This window comes from Pseudophryne corroboree, chromosome 7, assembly GCF_028390025.1.
Source record: "Pseudophryne corroboree isolate aPseCor3 chromosome 7, aPseCor3.hap2, whole genome shotgun sequence".
Classification (NCBI taxonomy): Eukaryota; Metazoa; Chordata; class Amphibia; order Anura; family Myobatrachidae; genus Pseudophryne; species Pseudophryne corroboree.
The window spans coordinates 506996364-507009604 of record NC_086450.1 but is presented as its reverse complement, the minus strand read 5'-3'; the positions used below and the strand labels follow the sequence as shown (position 1 = coordinate 507009604).

The 13241-nt window shown below is 49.1% G+C and overlaps 1 protein-coding gene across 1 annotated transcript in view; it reads right to left on the bottom strand.

The window, feature by feature from the left end:
* Window positions 1–13241, bottom strand: part of LOC134944449 (uncharacterized) — a 235903-nt gene that overhangs the window by 25093 nt on the left and 197569 nt on the right. The window contains exon 18 of the mRNA XM_063933024.1: window positions 9035–9379. Within this exon, the coding sequence (XP_063789094.1) occupies window positions 9035–9379 (345 nt within the window). The remainder of the gene's footprint in view (window positions 1–9034; window positions 9380–13241) is intronic.

Genomic DNA, 13241 nt, shown 5'->3' with positions numbered 1-13241 from the left:
GCAAAGAATTTTATTTAGATCTTTATTTCAGTTTTTTGTTGCACAATAAAACTGATTGAGGTCAGTTGCACCAAACCAACCGACTTGTGTGATCTCTCAACTGCTGCGCACTGCCATCTACCCCAGGAGATAGTCCCTGTTTCCTGACCCTGTTACACTATATTACATGATAGATTTACATGTCACCCATTGCCACTCCCCATTTCCCTCTCCTTGTCACCCACTGCCTCACTCTTTGCCTCTTCCCTGCATCACTATCTCACCATCACCCTCTATCTCCTGTCACCTTCTGCCTCTTGAAGGCATCACCCTCTCCCTGTCACCTACAGCTTCTACCAGTCACTGCCTCTCCTCATCACCCTCTCCTTGTCACCTACAGCCTCTACCAGTCACTGCCTTTCCTCGTCACCCTCTCCCTGTCACCTACAGCCTCTACCAGTCACTGCCTCTCCTCATCACCCTCTCCCTGTCACCTACAGCCTCTACCAGTCACTGCCTCTCCTCGTCACCCTCTCCCTGTCACCTACAGCCTCTACCAGTCACTGCCTCTCCTCATCACCCTCTCCCCGTTACTCACTGCCTCTCCCCGTCACTGCCTCTCTTCAACACCTTCTCCCTGTCTCTCATTGCCTCTTTCGTCACCCTATCTTGTCACTCGCTGCCTCTCCATCTCCCACTCTCTCTCCTCATCACCTCTCTCTCCTGTCACCCACAGTCTCTCCTCCTCATCCACTGGCATCTGTCCTCAGAAAAGCAGTATGAGACTCAGGTGAGGTGCTAAGCAGTTCTGTGTGTGTGAGAAGAGGGGCCAGGAGGGGGAAGAGGGGACTGTCACTCAGAGGCCAGAGTCTGGGTAGAGAAGCCTGGCTGTGACTGCTAATGGGAGTGGGTGAGAACTGAGGAGGCAAAGGTTGGCATGACCTGGAGTGGGTGAGCAGGCTGGCATAAGAGGAGTGGGTGAGGACAATAAGTATGTGGCTTGTGGATATGGCATTCAGTTCCTTACCCTGTTACCTCTTTCCCCTGTCAAGGTGCCCCCTCTGTCATTTTGTTCGGGATCCTCCCCTGACCAAGACCCTACGCATACCTCCCAAATTTTTTATTTTCCAGAAGAGGGACACTTCTACGCCCACCCAAAAAGGTGGTGTGGCCTCGGTAAAAGGGAGCATGGCTTCATGATGTCATGACTGCCTGCCACACCTCCCATTATAGTCACAGTGGGGGCATGGCCAGCCCTCTGTGAGCTGCTGGCATGCCCCCAGTTCCTCTGTCTCCAGTGAATAGATTCTGTGTGCATGCTCTACAGCAGAGCGGAGAGTGACCGGGGCTTCCCAACTGCCCACCACCACCACCGCGGGACGCTGAGGCCCACGGGTAGGAAAGTCCCCAAAAACTATACCGTGAAAATCGGGACAGTTAGGAGGTATGCCAAGGTGCGTGGTGTTTGTATGTTCTAATGTGTATGTGTCTGTGTGTACATGTGGTAGGGAATAGATAAACTCCACTAGGGCAGGGACTGGCGAGAGGGACTAAAATATTCTCTGTAAAAGTGCATTAATAATTAACACAAAATGGGATCTGCAGTATGTGCTATCCCACCACGGTCCTAGAGAAAGCATAAATATGGCACACAGGCAGGTCAAGCTGTCAGCATGTCCTGTGCAAGTATGTACCATGTCGGCATGCCCTTTGCCAGTATGTGCCATGTCGGCATGCCCTGTGCCCGTATGTGCCATGCCGGCATGCCCTGTGCCAGTATGTGCCATGTCGGCATGCCCTGTGCCAGTATGTGCCATGTCGGCATGCCCTGTGCCAGTATGTGCCATGTCGGCATGCCCTGTGCCAGTATGTGCCATGTCGGCATGCCCTGTGCCAGTATGTGCCATGTCGGCATGCCCTGTGCCATGTCTGCATGCCTTGTGCCAGTATGTGCCATGTCGGCATGCCCTGGGCCAGTATGTGCCATGTCGGCATGCCCTGTGCCCGTATGTGCCATGTCGGCATGCCCTGTGCCCGTATGTGCCATGTCGGCATGCCCTATGCCAGTATGTGCTATGACAGCATGCCTTACGCCCTGTGCCAGTATGCCCTGTCAGCATAACCCTGTGTCAGCATGCCCTATGACAATATGTGCTATGCCAGCATGCCCTATGCAAGTATATGCTATGTAGCATGCAGTAAGCCAGTAAATCTTATGCCAGCATGCCCTATGCCTAAATATTTTAAGACATAAAAAAGCAAAGTAAAAAAAATTCTAAATGAGAAGACAAAACTATTGCATCTAATGTGACCTAGGGTGAGACAGAGAATACAAGAGACGAGTCCAGGTGGCAATCTAGAAGAGTAAAAGTAAATGAAACGTAAACTGAAAATCTCACATACAGTAAGTACAGTATATGGGGATTTAAATGCACATTACCATAAATTATGACAGAGCATAAAAAACCCATTTATACTATCCGCCTGCCCCATATTTCTTGTTTTCTTTATGATGTATGGTTGCTGAATTGGGCATGCTTCTTCATAACAACTTCCACCTCATTAATATGCACATTAAGTCCCAGGGTGTTTCCCCGTGCACTTGAATGCTTCAACACCTGCTAGAGTACTCCATTTCCTAATTAGCCCGAAACTTTAAATTGTGCCAACAGGAAATGCTGGAATGCGGAGCAGTACCAGCCACACAGGATATGCTGGATTGCGGAGCAACACCAGCTACACAGGATCTCTCTTAGACAACCACTCTAATACCTGATACTACTTGATACAGCAGGATAGGGACTGGATCCGCCTAGGCATACTAGCCACTGCTTGAGTCCTGGAAGGCAGCTTATCAGCAGGCTTGATTCAGGAGATGCACAAAGGAAGTGGATAGCTGGCTGGGTCCAGTAGTTCCACAAGCAACAGAGATAGAAATAATGGTGGTCATTCAGAGTTGTTCGCTCGCAAGGCGATTTTAGCAGAGTTGCACACGCTAAGCCTACGCCTACTGGGAGTGAATCTTAGCATCTTAAAATTGCGAACGATGTATTCGCAATATTGCGATTACACACCTCGTAGCAGTTTCTGAGTAGCTTCAGACTTACTCGGCATCTGCGATCAGTTCAGTGCTTGTCGTTCCTGGTTTGACGTCACAAACACACCCAGCGTTCGCCCAGACACTCCCCCGTTTCTCCGGCCACTCCTGCGTTTTTTCCGGAAACGGTAGCGTTTTTCCCCACACGCCCATAAAACGGCCTGTTTCCGCCCAGAAACACCCATTTCCTGTCAATCACACTACGATCGCCTGAGCGATGAAAACGCCGTGATTAAAAATACTACCTTCATAGCAAAATTACTTGGCGCAGTCGCAGTGCGGACATTGCGCATGCGCACTAAGCGGAAAATCGCTGCGATGCGATGAAATTTACCGAGCGAACAACTCGGAATGACCACCAATGTTTACATCTCTGTGCAGTGGGCAAGCTTTTAATGTAGTTCTCTGAAGATGCTGGAGACACAGGAAACACAGGAGGGTCTGGAGAATCCACCTGGCTTCCAGAAGTCAGGGAGCCAAGGATGTGGCTGAATATGTAACATTGTTCTGGCTCAGATTGGAAGGACTGGTGCCCTTTTATTCCCTGAGGTGCACTAGGATTGGTGGAAAGAATCACATGATGCAAGGCTGGAATATTATTGGAGTTTCCGTGATCAGCTGACCAGATCTAAGATGGTAGCAGCCATTACCCTGAGACAATGGAGATACTGCAAGGAACCTTTGAACCACACATGGCAGACACACTGGAGACATCACTGTGACAAAGGGGGTAATTCAGACCAGATCGCTGCTGTGCATTTTCGCTCAGCAGTGATCAGGTCTAAACTGCACATGCGCCATGACCCGCAATCCCCAGGAGCCCCCCCCCCCAGCGCAGAGCAGCGACGGGATGTACAAAGAAAGCGACCGCATCGGCGATCGCAGGGAGATTGAGGCAAGGAGAAGAGGCCGTTTGTGGGAGGCAACTGACTGTTTCCAGGGATTGTCCGTAAAAACACAGGAGTGTCCAGCCGTTTGGAGGGAGTGTTTCTGACGTCAGCTCGAGGCCCGATCATTGCACAGCAAGAGTACACAGCAAGAGTGCACAGCGGATGTGCAGAGACTGCACATCCGATCGCACCCCTGCACAGCGATTACCACCTCCTCCTGTTGGCGGCGACTACCTGGTTGCAGCAGTGCAAAAAACACACCCTAGCGATCAGGTCTGAATTAGGCCCAATGTGTCACCTTTGCAGATATTGGAGACTCCTCTAGGCCAGCACAGAATGCCACATAGGTAAGTGCAGGCGTGCTGAATGCAGATTCCGGACATTGTGACTGTCGTACTTTTGTACCTCACCCCAAGGTGGAAACCAGTCAGAAATATAGAACTATTTGATCGCAGCAGAAATCTAACTCTCTCTGCACATGTTACATCTGCCTCCCCTGCAGTGCACATGGGGGGTAATTCCAAGTTGATCGCAGCAGGAATTTAGTTAGCAATTGGGCAAAACCATGTGCACTGCAGGGGAGGCAGATTTAACATGTGCAGAGAGAGTTAGATTTGGGTGGGTTATTTTATTTCTGTGCAGGGTAAATACTGGCTGCTTTATTTTTTTTACACTGCAATTTAGATTGCAGATTGAACACACCCCACCCAAATCTAACTCCCTCTGCACATGTTATATCTGCCCCCCCTGCAGAGCACATGGTTTTGCCCAATTGCTAACTAAATTCCTGTTGCGATCAACTTGGAACCCCCCCCCATGGTTTTGCCCAACCGCTAACAAATTTGCTGCTCGATCAACTCTGAATTAGGCCCTTACGGGGTCATTCTGAGTTGATCGCTAGCTGCTTTCGTTCGCTGCGCATCGATCAGGAAAAAAATCGGCACTTCTGCGCATGCGTATGCGCCGGAATGCGCACGCGCGACGTACTATTACAACGAACAATGTAGTTTAGCACAAGGTCTAGCAAAGCTTTTCAGTTGCACTGCTGGCCGCAGAGTGATTGACAGGAAGTGGGCGTTTCTGGGTGTGAACTGACCGTTTTCAGGGAGTGTTCGTAAAAACGCAGGCGTGCCAGGAAAAATGCAGGCGTGGCTAGGCAAATGCAAGGCGTGTTCGTGATGTCAAAACAGGAACTGAATAGTCTGAAGTGATCGCAAGCGCTGAGTAGGTCTGAAGCTACTCCGAAACTGCACAAAATTATATTGTAGCCGCTCGGCGATCCTTTCGTTCGCACTTTTGCTAAGCTAAAATACACTCCCAGTGGGCGGCAGCATAGCGCTTGCACGGCTGCTAAAAACTGCTAGCGCGCGAACAACTTGGAATGACCCCGTTAATCTCCTCTTTTCCATTGTAAACATGCTTATATTAGCAAGCATTTCCTTATATTCTAGCGTCTTAATCCCCTTAATCAATTTGGTCGCCCGTCTCTGGACCTTTTCTAGTTCGAGGATATCCATTTTGATGTCTGGTGCCCACAATTGTGTACAGTATTCGAGATGTGACCTCACTAGGGACTTATATAATGGGAGTATAACACTCTCAACCCTTGCGTCAATTCCCCGCTTTATTCATGCTAATACCTTGTTTGTCTTCTTTACTGCATTCCTACTTTGGGTACTGCTGCTTAGTTTGCCATCTATATGAACAACTAAGGCCCTCATTCCGAGTTGTTCGCTCGCAAGCTGCTTTTAGCAGCATTGCACACGCTAAGCCGCCGCCTACTGGGAGTGAATCTTAGCTTCTTAAAATTGCGAACGAAAGATTCTCAAAATTGCGATTACACACCTCTTAGCAGTTTCAGAGTAGCTCCAGACTTACTCGGCATCTGCGATCAGTTCAGTGCTTGTCGTTCCTGGTTTGACGTCACAAACACACCCAGTGTTCGCCAAGACACTCCTCCGTTTCTCCAGCCACGCCTGCGTTTTCCTAGAAACGGTAGCGTTTTTTTGCACACACCCATAAAACGGCCTGTTTCCGCCCAGAAACACCCACTTCCTGTCAATCACATTACGATCGCCAGAACGAAGAAAAAAACGTGAGTAAAATTCCTAACTGCATAGCAAATTTACTTGGCGCAGTCGCAGTGCGAACATTGCGCATGCGCACTAAGCGGAAAATCGCTGCGATGCGAAGAAATTTACCGAGCGAACAACTCGGAATGAGGGCCTAAGTTTTTTTCCAGTACAGAATCCCCTACTTTTACCCCATTTAGTATGTAGGTGGTATTTTTGTTCTTGCTACCAAAGTTCATTACCTTACACTTGTATGTACTGAACCTCATTCTCCATTTTGCTGCCCATGCTTCCAGTTTAAATGAATCGTTCTGAAGAGACTCAGCGTCCCCCTCGGATTTTATAACCTTACACAGTTTGATATCGTCTGCAAAAATTGATTCCATGCTTTCTAGACCTACTGCTAGATCAATAGCCACACTGACTACCCGACATCTGCGCGTTGTCCATCCCTAACCAGCTGTTACCAGGAATGTATTAGCCATACTGACTACCCGACATCTGGGAGTTGTCAATCCCTAACCAGCTGTTACCAGGAATGTATTAGCCACACTGACTACCTAACTTCTGGGAGTTGTCGATCCCTAACCAGCTGTTACCAGGAATGTATTAGCCACACTGACTACCTGACATCTGGGAGTTGTCCATCCCTAACCAGCTGTTACCAGTAATGTATTAGCCACACTGACTACCTGACTTCTGGGAGTTGTCCATCCCTAACCATCTGTTACCAGTAAAGTATTAGCCACACTGACTACCCGACATCTGGGAGTTGTCCATCCCTAACCAGCTGTTACCAGTAATGTATTAGCCACACCGACTACCCGACATCTGGGAGTTGTCCATCCCTAACCAACTGTTACCAGTAATGTATTAGCCACACTGACTATCTGACACCTGGGAGTTGTACATCCCTAACCAGCTGTTACCAGTAATGTACTAGCCACACCGACTACCCGACATCTGGGAGTTGTCCATCCCTAACCAGCTGTTACCAGGAATGTATTAGCCACACTGACTACCTAACATCTGGGAGTTGTCCATCCCTAACCAGCTGTTACCAATAATGTATTAGCCAGACTGACTACCTGACACTTGGGAGTTGTCCATCCCTAATCAGCTGCTACCAGTAATGTACTAGCCACACTGACTACCTGACATCTGGGAGTTGTCCATCCCTAACCAGCTGTTACCAGTAATGTATTAGCCACACTGACTACCTGACATCTGGGAGTTGTCCATCCCTAACCATCTGTTACCAGTAAAGTATTAGCCACACTGACTACCTGAAACCTGGGAGTTGTCCATCCCTAACTAGCTGTTACCAGTAATGTACTAGCCACACTGCCTACCTGACATCTGGGAGTTGTCCATCCCTAACCATCTGTTACCAGTAAAGTATTAGCCACACTGACTACCCGACATCTGGGAGTTGTCCATCCCTAACCATCTGTTACCAGTAAAGTATTAGCCACACTGACTACCTGAAACCTGGGAGTTGTCCATCCCTAATCAGCTGCTACCAGTACTGTATTAGCCAGACTGACTACCTGACATCTGGGAGTTGTCCATCCCTAACCAGCTGTTACCAGGAATGTATTAGCCACACTGACTACCTGACATCTGGGAGTTGTCCATCCCTAACCAGCTGTTACCAGGAATGTATTAGCCACACTGACTACCTGACATCTGGGAGTTGTCCATCCCTAACCAGCTGTTACCAGGAATGTTATTAGCCACACTGACTACCTGACATCTGGGAGTTGTCCATCCCTAACCAGCTGTTACCAGGAATGTATTAGCCACACTGACTACATGACATCTGGGAGTTGTCCATCCCAAACCATCTGTTACCAGTAAAGTATAAGCCACACTGACTACCCGACATCTGGGAGTTGTCCATCCCTAACCAGCTGTTACCAATAATGTATTAGCCAGACTGACTACCTGACACCTGGGAGTTGTCCATCCCTAATCAGCTGCTACCAGTACTGTATTAGCCACACTGACTACCTGACATCTGGGAGTTGTCCATCCCTAACCAGCTGTTACCAGTACTGTATTAGCCACACTGACTACCTGACATCTGGGAGTTGTCCATCCCTAACCAGCTGTTACCAGGAATGTATTAGCCACACTGACTACCTGACATCTGGGAGTTGTCCATCCCTAACCAGCTGTTACCAATAATGTATTAGCCAGACTGACTACCTGACACCTGGGAGTTGTCCATCCCTAATCAGCTGCTACCAGTAATGTATTAGCCACACTGACTACCCGACACCTGGGAGTTGTCCATCCCTAACCAGCTGTTACCAGGAATGTTATTAGCCACATTTCTTATTTAGCAAATTTTTATTTGAAAAGAAAATCTCCTTGCAAGTAAGAGCCTGATTCACTATGGATTTCTAGCAGTCCTTAGCAATGCAGATTCAAGAGGTGCTACATACCACCTCCTCCCTGCAATTGCGATGCGATCGCATCTCAGATAAACTCTGAGTAAGCTTTAGGTTTCTCAGCCTTGCCATAGCAGTGCGGCTTCCGAGGTCAAGGTAACTCCTGGAAAATGGGGGCCACATACCCCCGTTTTCACCCAACACCGGCCGCCTCCGCCCCTCCTTGCAAACACCTCAGCCGGTTAATCAGGCAGAGGCATTCGCATATCTGTGCCGCGATTATAGGACCCGTTCTGCCCGTGCGCAATACTCAAACATTGGAGAAATGCAATAAGGATCATATCAGCGATCCTTACTGAATTAGCCTCGTCTAGGTTATTATTTTATGAGGAGAAAGTACAGAACCGTGACTTTTGCTGGTAATTCATATAAGTGTCTCCGTATTAACTATATGGCCCGGCACCCTTTACTACCAGGCTTCATTCCTCACAATAGTACTTTAAAATAAATCTGATACGTGTTTGTTATAATGCGGTAAGTACTATAGGTGTATATAGCCATCCCCCCTGGTTGTGCCAGATAATACTCAGTAATACTCACTTGTCACACGTAGCGGGCCTATTCTTCTCTCTATCGGGCTCTCAGAGCCGGGACGCTCCAGCCTGCAGATAAATACGGCCCCGTTATCGGACTCTTGTACTGGAGTGAAAGTCAGTATCGCTATAATATCTCCAGACGGCTCATCTTTTATTGTATCGACTATCTTGTTGATGTCGGAGTTCACAGGGACGAGCTCACTTGCATCTCTTGCTATTTTAAGCCATTTCACTGTGTGTTCACCAACAATATAATTAGAAATGGCGCACATCAGAGTGCCTCTGTTCCCCATGATCAGTTTTCCTCCTTCTATGGTTATTTCTTTCATCTCTGGATCAAGCAGCGTTCCTGTAAAAATGCAGACATCAGTGTAAGGAGTCAGAGTGGTATGTACTATACATGGCCGTATCTCACACAGGGGCAGATTTATGAAGCCTGGTGAAGTGATAAAGGGGAAGGTGATAATGCACCAGCCAATCAGCTTCTAACTTCTATGTTACAGGCTGGGTTTGAAAAATGACAGTTGGGAGCTAACTGGCTGGTGCGTTATCACCTTCTACTTTATCACTTCCCCAGGCTTAATAAATCTGCCCCAGAGTTACAGCACAGAATTCCACAGATTATTTCTCACCAATGCCCCTGATTCTGAGTTGCATGCAACCTCGAATGCGTACGTATATTTTCGCATGCTGCACATGTCACCTGTTACGTACAGTAGGTGCAATGCAGACGTACGTTTCTCAGCCACTTCCCTGCAGCTGATGTTTCTGGCTGGTAACTGGGCAGTAAGAATGGGAATGCACTTAAGAGAACACAGCCAAATCATCCATTAGCAACCTAGGCTCTTCCCTTATGTCCAGTGGGCCAGAGGTGCCCCAATTTGCAGAAACCAATTTTTATCTGTGTTTATGGAGAGGAGAAAGGGGGTCCAAACCAATAACTTGGCTAGGGCCCAATGTAGAGGATGACAACTTTTAGTTTAGGGAGCAAATGCAGCCAAGTGTCTCCGGCTTTTCTACCGGCACACGGCAACAGCAAAATGAAAAAAAAAAAACTGCAAGTGTGGTTAATCTAATAAGGATGCAGTTTGGTTGGTGGCCACGGCGGTGAGGGAGTAAGCAGCGGATCCCGGGAGCTCCCCGATATTATAGATCCTGCACCTATCCTGTGTCCCTCCGGAGCGTCTACCCCCCGGTGCTGGTCCCCCCTCGCCTCCGAGCAGCGGCGGGCACCTTTGTCCGGGGTCTCTGGGCGCTGTCTGACCGCGGCGGACGACTTCCGGTTTTGAGGCCTGTGACTCCTCCGGACCCCCCCGGCCTTGAGTTTGGCGCTCCCGGCCGCGCGGCTCCAGGACCCTCACGACGGACGGACGAACGGACGGGCGGCGCTGGCTAGAGCTGGGCACACTGCAGGGGATATTGCAAGCCCTCCTGCCCTCCTATACCTGGCTGATGAGGACCTGAGACTCCTGACTGCACAATAAGACACAGGTACTCCAGTGGAGGGATGAAGTGATCACAAGCCCGGTGGCCATTTTGGGTGCAGTTCAATAGATAGTCTCAGCACACAGACATCCCTGCCTACCCTGCAAGGACTGCATGCACACTGCAACTCAATGCACTTTTGTGTCACATTAATAAATCACAGTGTGACACACAATCATACTCTGCTTCTACCTGGAATTCACTGCTGGACATTCTCCCCTCAATAACATCATTATCATTTACTACTTTTTATTTTACACAAAGCCTGTGCTCTTGTCCATTGATATTTGGAGCCAAAGATCCTTCCCGGCTTTAAAATCATACAGCCTGCTGTCTCCTAACTATACTTTATACTACAACTCTGCTCGGAGAAGTGGGTGACCGACATTTATCAATATGGTTGGGGGAGGCCGGAGCGCGGCCGCGGCCAAACTGGAAAGATTTGCAAGGCAACCCAACCCCAGGGGCTCATCGGCTCCACCTCAGGGTGCCTCTCCAGTACACTCAAGTTCCCCTCCAGCGTCTGTCACCAACTCCCCAATGACAGCGGAGGCGCCGTCTATCCAGCAGGTGTTGGAAGCTATAGCGGGCAGTGAGCAGCGTCTCTCCGATAAGATGGAAAAAGTGCAGTGCGACCTCTCCTTACTACGACAAGATGTCCAACGTATACGGGAGAGAGTGGGTGAGGCGGAGACGCGTGTTTCCAACTTGGAGGATGTGTGTGGCCCCCTTAAGCAATCCGTGTCCGCAGTGACCCAGCAGGTCTCATCTCTCCAAACCAAGCTCCTAGATATGGAGGGTCGGCTACGCAGAAACAATGTCCGATTTGTGGGTCTGCCGGAGAAAGAGGAGGGCTCGCAGCCGGAGGACTTCCTCGAATCCTGGCTCAAAGAGATATATGGAGCTGAGTCCTTTACTGCACAATTTACGGTGGAGCGAGCGCACAGGATACCATCTCGGCCATTACCTCCTGGTGCCCCTCCTCGCACCTTCATCGCCAAATTCTTGCACTATAAGGATCGGGACTCGGTCCTCCGCCTTGGCCGTACAAAGGGCCCATTGGTCCGCAACGGAGTCAGAGTGTCGGCCTTCCCGGACTTTGCCGCGGACGTTCAGAAGGACAGGGCCCAGTTTATGCCTATCAAGCGACGCCTGCGGGACCTCAACCTCTCATATTCCATGCTGTTTCCCTCTCGGCTCCGAGTGGTGGCAGATGGGGAGACCAAGTTTTTTAATTCTCCTAGAGAGGCGGCCCAGTGGCTGGACGGATATGCGCCGGGTGCTCGTCAGCTAGCTCCGGACTGACTTCCCGCGCTGAAGATACCGGGATCTTGACCACCGGAGGAGACGACCACAATTCGGGGAGCCCCCCACCTTTTGCATTGGTGGCTCAAGACTTTTCTAAGTTCACTACTGGTTTGGAGGGTTTAGGTTAAGTTGAGAATCTGGGCCTTCTTAGCATTTGGTAGTTGGATTTGGCGTTTTGGGATATAAGTATGCCGGAGTTCGGGGTGGTGTACGGGGAGGGGAGGGAAGGTTGGGAAGCTGCTAGTTGCGGCTCTTCTTGTTGTTTTTGGTTTCTTTTCTTTAGTTTATTATTTTTCATATCTACGTTTTTTCTGAAACTAGGATGTTTGATATACCAGGTATTGTGGCTTATAACGCAGAGCTCCTATGAGATATATGTCGCTATGGGTAACGGTGCTGATGTTTGGATATATATTGTGCGATTTCTATCCGTGTGGTACATAGAATATACCTGGGGTCATGAGTAACTTGAAATTCCTGGCATGGAATGTCCGGGGACTAAATAACAAAATTAAGCGTTCTTTGGTTCTAAATACGATTAAGAAATATGACCCGGACATTGCATGTCTTAGCGAGACCCACTTGCAGGGAAATAGGTTGTTATCTCTAAGACGGGCCTGGGTGGGATGGGCTTACCATGCCTCTCATTCCTCCTTCTCCAGGGGAGTATCTGTTCTGATTAAGAAAACGGTGCAATTTGAGTTAATATCGGTCAAAACTGACACGTATGGCAGATTTGTGTTTCTAGAATGCAAACTAAGTTCCCAGCCATATTACATTTTAGCAGTGTATGTCCCCCCTCCTTTTTCATACGCTGTACTGCAGCAAGCTGCATCTTTTATAGCTTCCTCCCCTACCACTCCGGTGATATGTCTGGGCGACTTTAATAATATATTAGATGTCTCTGTGGACCGATGGCGGTCTCCGAATGATGTGATGGTGGGTAGTGGGTATACCAAATTTGCTGATTTTTTGAATAATCTTCAATGGGTGGATGTGTGGAGGCTACGCCACCCTGCAGTCCGTCAGTTCTCCTGTTTCTCCAGCACACATGGCTCCTTTTCTAGAATAGACCTGGTACTGGTGTCCCCCGCCCTTATCCCTGCGATCACTGACGTACGTTATGAGGCCCGAGGGATCTCTGACCATTCCCCCTTGCTGATGACTCTAGCTGTGAAGGGTCAGAGGGGACACTCTTATTGGAAGCTGCACCCATCTTGGCTGACTCAACTGAGTGACTGTGGGGACCTGGAGACTCAGTGGGAGGGTTACTTTAGCGACAACACAGGATCTGCCCCGGGAACTATGGTATGGGATTCATTTAAGGCTTTTCTGAGGGGCTCTTATATAGGACGTATAGCAGCTCACAAAGTGTCCTCTAGAGAAAGGGAGAAGGCCCTGGAGAGTGACGCCAGGGA